Raw genomic sequence first — 12,001 nt, forward strand, 5'->3', positions numbered from 1 at the left:
TATACTTGCCCTCACATCTAACTGTATACAATGTGTAGGAATGTACGCATCAAAAGTGGTCAAATGAAAGTTCAGAGCTTCTTCCAGCTCTCGAAAGGAAAAGGGATTTCCCTTCCCCAAGGTTCATGTAGTTCATTTTACAAGTGAGGGGGGGTCCCTTCCCCAAGATTTCATGTCCATCAAAGTTCCAAAACAACACAATTCTTCAATATTGTCAATGTTCCAAAATAACACAATTCCTTGGGACACTTCCCAACTCTTCAGTTTGGTTACCTTTCACCAGTTCACAAACTACAGTTTCTTCTTTTCAATTTGCACAGGTTTTCCTTTGTTCAATCAAAAAGCGTCTTTTAGGCAGGTGTACTCGGTCTAGGCGCAGTTGTTGGACCACACGGCCCACCCATTACAGGTCACACAACTGACACACCTTACCTGTATCTGCTGTATAAGTATTTTGCCACAGTTCCAGCTTCACACAAAGGCTTGACTGATTCCTTTCCCTTGCCTTTGAAGCTTTGATTGTTTCTTCTTTTCTCACCATTCCCTGGTAGCTTAGCTTTCGCTTGCAATGACCAACACAAGCTTCCCAGTATACTCTCCTGCTAGGAAACTTAGTTTAAAGTCCTTTTTGCACCAGTGATCTTAGATATAGGTTTACTTTTCTTAACCATTCATTTCTCTCAGTAATGTGCAATATTATCTGCTTGACTCTTGGCAATGTTAATCCGTTTAATTCACTTATGCTGGCTTACTGGGCTTTACTTCTTAGCCTTGCTTTCATGTCCATTTACTGCCAATTCACCTCACTGTTATTCATACTTTCTCTGCTTTTATCACAGTTCATTGCTTCATTGATATACTTGTTCTGTAGTTACCCCAAATTGACTTCAATGAGAGATTTCACGCATGTACAGTCTTTCTCTTTATCCGCTTTTCATACAGAGCGAATGTCCCCTTTAAACCTGTGCCGGTACGCCCTGCGGCTCCCAGCACTCCTTAATGCGTGATGTGTTCGACTGGTGGTGTATGGCTGCAGCACTTGTGTCTCCGGGAAGCTTTCTCTGTCCTGCCTGTCCTCCCGCGGTTTCGGGAACAGCTTCTCTCTCGCCCACCGGTCTAGCCGATGCACCTCACTGCCGCTGTGACAGCGTCAGCTCCTTCTCTGCTGCGGTTCATTCGACGGTGCTTCTCCGGCTCTCACCCGGCCTCTTCAGCTGCTTCTTTGATTCAGAGGGAAGCTCCAGGTTTACTCTGCAGAGCGGTTTTGTGCCGGCCTGCTTTCCACCTGGCGTTCCGCTGCGCTTCCTCTGCATCCCTCTCCGGCTTCTCTAGACTGCTCAGAATCTCACTTCCGCATGACTGCTCTCTCCTTCAGCTTCACCTCCACCTTCACCCTCCTCTGTTTCCATCACTGGCCTTTAAATATCCTGCCAGCTGGGATAGGCACTTAACAACTAGACTGCACAGCATTAGTTCTGCAGTCTGTTGTCAGCCTTTGTTGCGTCTGCCTCGTCCCAGAATCAACTTTGCGTTCATGTTTGTGATTTATGGCTCTGGTCCTCCTCGTCCCAGTACCAAAGTGGTGTCCACTGGGAGATGAGTCATGCACAAAATAGGGAAGGGATTTATAATAACCTATAAAGGCCTGGGGCACATTGTGTTCATTAGAGCAGGGAAATGGGGGATACCATGTCTCACCCAAGGGTGCATTATCCCCAAGTCTACTCCACCGAGGTGATCCTCCCTCGCATATCCACTCCCAGGGAGGAGGATATGTTGGGTGTGGGGGGAGAAGTGAGGACGCCCTCTGATTCTGCACAGCACCCTATTATTATTTGGCTGGGGCACTACCTGCCTGACATTAATAGGAAAGGACATGCGTTTGCTCGATGCTACCTCTGCTACTCCTTTAGCAATATAACTGGATGAGTCAATGTTTTACCCGATTGTGTTACCCCACTCATTTTGTTGGTTAGGTGTTCCTGTACACCAGAAGTAGCCCGCCCCGTACCATGAGGTGTGGCTTTGCCAGACTGCGCACCTAGACCTATTTTGTCATGTTGGTCATCTGTTCACCTGAAGTAGCCCCCCATACCATGAGGCATGGCTTTGACTGACTGTGCACCCATACCTATCTTGTCCTTCTGGCTGTCTGTAAACCTGAAGTAGCCCTCGTACCATGGGGCGTGGCTTTACCAGACTGTGCACCCATACCTATCTTGTCCTTCTGGCTATCTTTACACCTGAAGTAGCCTAAAGGAAAAAGGGGGGGGGCTAGGAAAAACCTTCTTTTTTGTTAGAGGGGGGCTTGACTCAAGAAGGCGATATAACATATGAGTGTACAGAAAAGTCGACAGCTACCCCTAGTCAACCGTGTAAAGTAGGCCTATAGAAGGCAGGTAGCTAGTTTTTACAAATACTGGCTATCGTGGTAATTACATTTGTTCATAAGTACAGACACACATCTAAAAAGCTTATAGGTTCACAACAGAAAATAATTGAACCTTTAAAAAGACAAAAGAGCCCTATCAGGCTTTACAAAAAAGAGTTGCAAGCTGTTTTACACCACAATTAAGTGAGTGAGGGTTAGTAACATAAGCATCTACTGTGAATTCGAATACTACTTTGAGACTGGTAGTATGGTATTGTTGTCGACACAGGTTTATATTGGTGTTTCTAGTTCGGGAATGATTAAGCCTTCAGTGTGATGGAAATGTTCACAGTTGAAGGGTCCGAACTTTCATCAGGACGTAGTTCAGGGTGGTGAACGCCTAAAGGAACAGATTACACATAAGAGAGAGTGTCAAGCAAAGGGTGACCTTACAGAGAGAACATTTCTGTGTAGAGAATTGGCTAAGAGCCTACATTTTTAGTGTCAGAAGTTGATCATGAAAAATTAATGGTTCCTGCGTAGGTTGCTTGCAGGGGGTTCGTAGCCAAAGTCTACAAAACTATCTGACAGAGACTGCAGAGAATCCAAAATGTGGTATGTCGCACACTTTTCAGACTTGGAAAGTCCCAACATGTTTCATCGGCACTCTGAGCACTGTTCAGTTTGGCAGTGGTAGCCCACGTTAATTTCCATGTTTTGTGTAAGGTCTACAACGTCCTTTTCTGCTATAGGCACTACCTGTCGCTACAGGAGACCTGGGCTGCTGCCTGTCCATAATCCACTCTGCTCCCCACGTTGTAATTGCCCAGGGCTACGCCATCCCCTAAAATGCATCTTGCATATACTGTACTCGCTGCCTCCATCTATTTATTGAAGGGCAAGGGGCCCTTAACTTGTATTGTAGCAATGCTATACCTCCCACTTTAACATTACCACAAGACTACCAAGGCTGTGCATTGTGTATTGTATTCTTCCTTAAACAAGGCATTTCTGAAACTTCGAAACCAACAACCAATTGCTTGTGACATATACATCCAGCTGGTAAATCCACACAATGACTGGTGCAGCGAGAGTTTAGCTGAGTATACCAGCCATGACTGTGACAGAATGACTACTGCTCTGCAAGAGTACAGGTATGAGTAATGAACGGAACAGCTACTCCGCCCCACGCTACTGCTATAACACCAGTGTTCCCATCGGTCCTGGGTGAGGCATGCCCCTGCTTGCCGCACGGGGTAGAGGCCTTGGCATTGAGCCACACCGCCAACCTACTGTGACGTTCCTTGACGGTGCGCTTGAAGAACACATGGCATATTTCACAATCCGCTTCCCTGTGGTCTGGACGGAGACAGTAGAGGCTCTGGGAGTGTTTGTCGTCCACAAACACGTTCCTCAATCTGCAGCTGGTGCAGAGCTTGAAGAGGGAGCCTCCCTCCTTCTCTTCTGACATGGTCCGGCATGCAGTGTAGGCCCGATGGCCTTCTAGAATCATCAATGAAAATCTTGGTTTCTTGTCCTTGAGGGGCATTGAAAGATGCCGACAAACGGATCCCTGCTTGCCAGTCAAAGGAACGAAAGAGCACACAGGCTCTATTTCATGTTATCGAAAAAGCACGAAAGCGTAGAAAAGCTCTCGGAGCAAAACACGTCTCCTCCCAACACTTGAACGTGCAGTAAAAATCTGAAGATGGCTGCCAGAGGAGGGGCTTTGGGAGAGGGCAGTAATTGGCTGGAGGCAGTATGACCCAGAGCTGAGTGATTGGTTTAAAGGAGAAAGACAGTTTGTAAGTGAAAGTGAAACTGTTTTTTCTTTTACTGAGGATTCCCGGTCTGATGACGGGGAATATTCATGAGCATGTGAATCCATGCCAGAGAACAATAGTTACAGGTAAGTAACTTGTTCCTTCCTCTAGATTACACCACAATCATACAGTACGTATGATGTGCAGCCGTGTTCATAAATTGAAAACATTACTTGTTTGGGGGTTCATATTTCCAGAATAAAGCTTTACTGTAAAAGGCATAACCAGGTTTACTTTAGGGGACCTGATGGCCATGATTTACTAGAGGTTGGTGAAAATAAATTCTCCATGTCACCGAAGACCTTGATAATTTGGTCACACGTGCTACAAAGAGAGAGCAACTGCATAGCGAAGTTTCGTAAACTGTATGCAGTACGTTCTAGGTTCTGCTATTGGAAAGATACTCCACTTCCTGATTGACCACGCACTTTCCTCAAACACTAAATGTTGGGATTCCGAGATGTTGCCCTTTTGTTAGATTCTGGTTATTCAGTTAACTATGTATTCTCTGAAGCCTCTTGTCCCCATGTGGTTCCGTTTTTGATTCTCGAGTCTAACAGTATGTTGCTTAATGCATAATCCCTTGCACCCTCCTGTCCAGCTTCCATTCATAAGGTGGGTGTATCCTCTTAAGAAGAGATGAGATGACTTGGGGATTGGTGAATTGCTTCAGTTGCTTTTCTGTCCTTCCTGGCACGGGTTGGTGAGTCCCAGAACGTGCTTCTCCCTTTTGATGGCACCATTGGTTAATTTGTTTTATCCTTGGGTATTCCAGGCCGAGAAGATCAAGAAGAAGAGGAACACCTTGTTTGGGACATTCCACGTTGCTCACAGTTCCTCTCTGGATGACGTAGATCATAAAATCCTAACAGCAAAGTAAGTCTCTGGCAGATTTCAATCTTTCATCCATGTCAGTAGTTTCTGTTCATTGGACACCTATGAACATTTCCTTGCATATGGAACATGGTAGAGTGGGGTTTTAAACACTATTGTGTCACAGGACATGACAAAAGAAAAGCATATGCCGAGTGTGAGATAGCTATTGGAAAGGTCCTGAATCATTAGGCAGGATACACCATTTCTACAACTCCTGCTACCGTATATACTCTCATAGAACTTGATCCAGCTTGATACATCTGAACCTGGTCCAACGACAGCGCAACACTTTTCAACAGATATTTATTAAAAGGGAACCAACACAATGGGCCTTTCCTGGGTCTGAGCTCTCCTCCTTATTTAGTATAGTCAAGGTTGCAGGGAGAGTGATTAGCCAGAACACCTGCCAAGGGTCCCAAGGAAAATAATGAGTTAGGTGTGTGCACGGCTGGACTGGGAACTAAAAAAGGTCCTGGAAATAATTACTGGGGTCCAAAAGAGGCCCTGGAAATAAAGTTCAAAGTGGCCCCGATATGACGCATTTTCAGCAAGCCCAGTGCTTTTCCTATGAGAACATTTGGAAATACCATAGAAAAGAGGTCCAGAGTGCAGAGGCCCACCGGGAAATCTCCAGAGATCCCCATAGGCCAGTCCACCCCTGAATGTGTGCTTCTCACGTTCAACTCTCAACCTGCACAGGTTTCTTTATCAAATTGACCATTTTTGAATAAACACTTGGTCAAAAGACATACCCATTCCCTCTTATTCTTATAAGGATGTGGGTCCCAGACTCGTAATGTGCTGTTGAATTAGCTTGGTTTACTCCCCTGCTGAGCATCTGCTTCCTTCTGTAATGTCGCTCTGTCTATGGGTCCCAGACCCTCTTACCTTGTGTTCTGCATTTATTCCTCAATTCCTCCAGGACCTCCAGCACCTCTCGATCTGCCAGTGTACCTGTTTATCTGGTCTGCGACTTCCTAACAGCATTGCTTCCCTCTGAGGCTCTGGCAGCGTTGAGCAGATCTCTGCGGTCAGCGGAGTCCCTGTCGATCAGTTTGCATTCAGGTTTCTATTATCGGTGGCAGTCGCTCCGCCATTCTCTTCTCCCTTCTGCAGCTGAGGCTTTGTATCACGGCAGCTTGCTGGACTTTGGGGTGCCCAGAGGTTTGCTCGGGCAGCGTGCAAAGTAGCTCCTTCTCCTTGGACTACCTTTGCACTCCCATTCGCCTCCATGCACAGCGTCTCCCGGTTTTCCTTGTCGGAGGATGGCTCTCCCCATGTTGGTTACCCTCTACTCTTTTTTGTATTTCTCTGAACCAATCAAATGTGGTGAGAAACTAGACCGTTCACTCTGGTTCTCTGGAGTGATTGCCATACTCCTGATCATCATCTTCACAGTAATTGTGTTGGAGTTATTTGGGAAACAGTTGGTATTTATTTTCAGAGAAGCTAGTCAGTTATAAAGAACCAGATTGGTTGACCTCACAATAGAAGACATTGTCACTGATTGGGGGCAGGGAAGAGTTTTGCCTGGGGAATGTGGGTGCGTTCTCTGGGAATGGTCGTCCCTAATCCCATAAGGGGCTTCTTCTCCCATGTGACACTCCCCCGGTACACCACCCTCAGGGGGACTATTGTACTGTGGACGCACCGCCCCGACCCAATGGGAAAGGTCTCCGCCTAGGGGAGAAGGGACAACATCCACAGATACGTCACAGTAGTCTGTGCTCTAAAGGCAATGCGGGAAAGAGTGGACAGGCTGTGCATCTAAGGAACATGGACACAAGTATACTGTGGTCAACCAGATGAAGGGCTCAGACAATTGTGAGTCATGTTTCAACGGTTTTAAGAAATGGAATCAAACACCTAACTTACCCTATTTCAATAAGAGAAGTTCCCGATTCATGAACTCCTTGATTTCTCTTTCATTGATTAATGCACATGGTTACTACACCTCGTAGTTGCACTTCTGTCCATCTGCAGCACCCACCTTTGAAATATTACTTGCTTTGATACTTTGGTATCATAACTTTCATCCCAATCACTTTAAAGAGCTCTTTATATTAAATCCGTTCAGTGATGAGCGTAAGGTTTGCCGGTCAGTCTCACACCACTCGACCACGATGCATACCATAAACCGCAACATTTATTGTTGGCCGAAAATAATGTGTAAAGTTTTGATTGCAGATTGAGCAAAGGTTTTTCATGTTCCCCAAAATGCTCTAACTTCTCGTTACCTCAGCAAGAATGTACAAAACATGCACACATGTAAACGTGTGGGGGCATGTAGGTGTGTGCTCCAAAGAGGTTAATATAGCTTTTAATCAGGCCTGTTATGCTTTGAAAATAACCTATGATACAATGAACTGGAGCGTGCCATAGTACAGTGTTGTCTCCTGCCTCTCCCTTGCACTGGTGCTGTGTGTATGCAAGCTAGATAGAATGCCTGGTGGAAGGATGATCAGTAGAACGATGTGCAAGTGCCTCTGAATGTTCCATGGATGTCGCTGAAGCCGAGAGCCTGTGGGAGTGGGAGCCGATGGATGTTTCCTGTTGGCTTCCTTAATACTTACCTTGTAACTTACCTGCTGGTTATTACCTTGTCCATTGGAACTGAAGTAAAAGAGTTCACTTCCCTACCTGATGTCAGTCCTTCTTCCCAAGAGCACATCTTCACATACAGTTGTGTGGTTTGTCTGGTTTGCAGAACTGAGCTAACTTTGGTTTGTCCTTCAGATTTACCGAAATGAGGGATTGTGGCTCTAGAATGCCTGTTCCAGGCCTTTAGTTAAAGTATTGCGTAAACATTGTGATAGACGAATTGCTGATATTATTTTGCTAGGTGCAGCAATCCACAGTGCAATGTGCATTTCACATGGTAGCACCCACTCGCCACCTCAGCAACCAGGTGATATCCCTTTATCTGGAGAGTTTACCATTTCTGTTGGAAATCCATGCTGCATCGGTTCCAGGGTGCATGGTTTCCATGATAGAACATCATGATGTTTCCTTAGTAAGGGATGTTTCTGCTGTCGAGCAGAAAGCGCATCACCCGGCCTTTATTTTCAGCTGTTAAAAGAAATGGATATTGTGTTAGTTTCGCTCAAGCCATCTTGTGTCGAGATGACCTCCACTGTAGGCGTTGTGCTGTAGAGGACACGCTTGCAGCCCTTCGCAGTATGAGATGGACAGAACTGCAGATTGGAGCTTCATGGTGTCGGGCAGACCCCACCGGGAGAGTATAAGGGTGTGGCTGCCTGTGTCAGATAACAATATGAACATCACAATGCAACTTAAAGCACAAGCAGTGTTGTTCATGAAACCAACAATATATTGTTAACTACCATGGGCAGAATTAAGCCGATGGGGGGGGGTGGGGGTGGAATTACCTAAAGGTCTATTAAGAATGAAAGAAGCACTACATGCAGACAACAACGGTGGCTATCTGAGGAAACAAGCTGGGTTAATGGGTAGATACATACCAACTTACACAGATCTTAGCCACGGTTGTGTGCTTGCACCAACCCGTTTAACCTGTATCTTGCCGCCTGGGACACAGGGCTCCTACAAGTCTCTGCATTTCTGCCTGCGACTGTTAATAGCGGCTGCAAAGGCTTGCCTATGCTGAGGGCTTGTTGAGCTTAGACTGTGCCATCTGAGGTCTGCAGAAGCAACTAACTGCCCTACAGCAATTTGCAGCTCATTCATGGTCAATAAAAACAAAACTAAGATGATGGTCTTTAACGGAACCAAGAAAAACATAACCCATTCATGGTGCATTAATCGAATGGTTACTGCCTTTGCACCACACTATCGATACTTCGGTCTGTACATAGACCAAACATTGACATGGACGTATGTACACACTGTGCAGCACAGTTCTATCAAGCAATCATTGGCAGGTCTTAAGGTTGTCTTTAACAATCATTGTGGACACACTTTAAAACCACTACTTGGCATTTATAAAAGTACATTGGTTCCAACAATACTCTATGGCATGAAATCTGCAAACCAAAAAACGTAATAATAATATAAACACAATATCATGCAGAAAAACTAAAAACAATAAGGAAGTGCAGGTTGGGTCAGGGTTCAATGAAGTGAAGGACCACCGTTTGGCAATGCCTTGCACGATGAGAACTAGAAACACCATAGTTGACAGCAGAAAAACTGGCGCTGGGCAGGTGGCTGGAAACTGGCCACTCAGTGGAAGGAAGAACAGCCTCCTCCTGTAAAGAGTGGCTGCATGGCAGAGAAATACTGATGGGGGAAACTGCTGTGATGGAGCCATTGAGCATCCTACAGACGACCAACTTTGACATTGAAGTGCCTATGTGTGTGTTGCAATCCTACTAGAGTATACTTATCCAAAATGCTTCAGTAAGGAGTACCAGGCACTGAGAAATGGCCACAATGGGAGGCCCAACGAGGTTCATGAGTGCACCTTAGTGCCTGCACACTAGTGGCATTACCCCTGCAAGGTAACAGTTGTAATGTCTGCTATTATCAGCTACTTACATTAAGACTTGAGGAAGTGCTACCAGAGCAATACAGTTGGCCTGTATAGTGCTATGCTGTTATCGGCACAGGGCCTGATGCATACACCGAACCTCTCCATCCATCTTCCAAGTATGCCCCGGCATATATACCAGGTGCTCCTGGAAAACGAGCAGGCCACAACTATTAGGGAAGGGCAGGAGAAAGCAACTCTCACATGTGTATACTTTGGATGAGATCAGCCAATGGGGCTGACGGCAAAGTGAACAGAACTGGTTAGTGCCTGAAGTTCATTAGGCCAGTCTACCTCTGTTACATGCAGACTCCCATGGTGATGGATGGTCCATCAGGCGATCCCACTGGTCTGCTGGAGATCCAGAAATGAGGCAGAGGAATCAAGGGAGCAAGTTGATAGATGGATCCAGTTGAGTCTACAAAGAAATGGTCAAAGTCGCATAGAAGAGGTTTGTAGAACCGAGTCTAGTGCAACAGTTTTAGGATGGTCTCGTAGTGCAGTGTGTGTTGCGGGCGGGTGGCTTTAGTGCCCGAGTGTTGGAGTCATTCAGAATGAAGGATGTTGCAAGGCAAGGTGTGCTTATGGCGGAGCAGGATTATAAAGCACGCCCATTGCTGCAGCTGTGATGGCTCAGGGTGATGACCTGGCTCATGCTGTAAATTGAAGAGTCAACTCTTGCCATGCCTTCGTGGAGCACTGTCACCCTGGAAGCTGAGGATCTGCAGGTGCTTCTATGATTAATGACACTCTGAGAGCAAATCTGCAAACCCCAAAATCCTAGTCCCCTGAGGAGCTACTGGAAGGATTGGTTTTACAGAATTGTTTTCAGAAATTAAAAGGTAGGCATTTGGTCTGCATTGCCTTTGTGACAGCTTAACTACACTAGCACAATTCATTTGGAGTCGGATGTGTCAAATATTTCATGTAGTGTTGCCTCTTCTCAATGCATTTGAGAAGCGACACAATCCCTGTGCTGCCTGCTTTGCTAACTGGTTGAATGTTGAAGAGCGTAAATATTTTGATAAAGGTTTACAGATTATTAAATAGTCCAATGACCGTGGGGTGATCGTTTTATGAACACAGAGTATAGCTGTTAAAGGGTGACATTTGCTGTACCTAAACACAGGAGGAGGAGGAGGAACAAGTAACAAGTAGGGAGACCGGACGAAGCGCAGGATGCAAAATGAGTAGACAAAGGAGGAGTGGAAGAAGTAGAACAATTGGAGAGAGAAGTGGTAGCGGAGGATAACAGGAAGCACACAGGGAGACAGAGAGGTGGAGGGGGAACATCACAGGAGAAAAGGAAGGAACAGAAGACTGACAGTGGGAGGAAGACAAGGCACAAGTAGGGAGATTCAGAGACTAGGATTAAACGGGCTGGAGGCGTAAATGATAGACGGAGCTGGAGAGAGTGTGCAGTGAGGACGGGAGGGCTACAGGTAGGGGAAAGCAAAGAGGTGCCTACAAGTGAGGAGAGGGACTGGAACCCTCATGTTCCACGACTCCTTCTTCCTGCTGGTCTCTTGGCCTTCCACCTCGTCTAACCTCACCTGAATAACCCACACTTCTGCTTCCTGTGGTGTTCTTACCCCTTTCCACCTCCCTGGATTGTGCCTGTCCAATCTTGCCCTGTCTTCCGCTCCCAGGGTGTCTAAAAAGTAGCAAATGTTATAATTAAGGAGCTAAGCCCCGCCCACTTCCTCCATGCAAACCTGCAGAGGAGCTGTGTTGGCTGCCCAGGAGGGCAAATGTTAGTTTGTGTTATGGGGCTTTCTTCCTATGCCCACAGGAAAGTCTGTGTGGTGAAGGTTTGAGTCCTTAGCAGTCTACAGTATTAGTTGGTGGCATGAATTGCTTGCCGCACCATTCCCGCAGCGATGCGTGGTCTCCCTGATCACTGTGAACAGATGTCGCTGCATTGCTTTCTCTTTACCTCTGTCGGCAGGCTGTTATCGGAGCCTGAGGAGCTGCTTAATGGTTGTCAAGTTGCTGCTTCTCCCTGGCTGGTGTGTGGTGCATTCAACACAGTCTCTTGCTTTGCTGGTACTTGACGGTTCTATGTTTGTCACTAAGAGCTAGCATAGAAGACTGGAAAGCATCTGATATAGGAGGTATGGCTGGTGATACAGGTAGAGTACTCGTTAATAGACTGCCACAAGGGCATGAACAGGAATTGGGACCCTCTCAACGCCCGCCCCTTCCCTCTAAATAAACACTGGCTCTGCTTTTTCCTCTTCTATTGGTAGTCTAGAGGATGCCCTATTCTGTCTTGACAAGGCCAGGGCGTCTGCCAGTCACCTGGATCTCTAGATTCTTCTGGCCCATCAATCTATTTTGGCGAATTGGATAAATGAAGACTCCTTCTCAGACAAGGGGGAGAGGGGTTAAATCTCATTTTACACATCATAGTTTGACATC

At 46.2% G+C, this 12,001-nt stretch overlaps 1 protein-coding gene across 8 annotated transcripts in view; it reads left to right on the forward strand.

The window, feature by feature from the left end:
- STIM1 (stromal interaction molecule 1) overlaps nucleotides 1-12,001 on the forward strand; it is a 591,802-nt gene that overhangs the window by 487,135 nt on the left and 92,666 nt on the right. For all 8 annotated transcript variants that reach the window (XM_069640356.1, XM_069640358.1, XM_069640357.1 and 5 more), the window contains one exon: nucleotides 4,970-5,070. In XM_069640356.1, the coding sequence (XP_069496457.1) occupies nucleotides 4,970-5,070 (101 nt within the window). The remainder of the gene's footprint in view (nucleotides 1-4,969; nucleotides 5,071-12,001) is intronic.

Source organism: Ambystoma mexicanum, chromosome 7q, assembly GCF_040938575.1.
Source record: "Ambystoma mexicanum isolate Mex_15411 chromosome 7q, UKY_AmexF1_1, whole genome shotgun sequence".
NCBI classification, from domain to species: Eukaryota; Metazoa; Chordata; class Amphibia; order Caudata; family Ambystomatidae; genus Ambystoma; species Ambystoma mexicanum.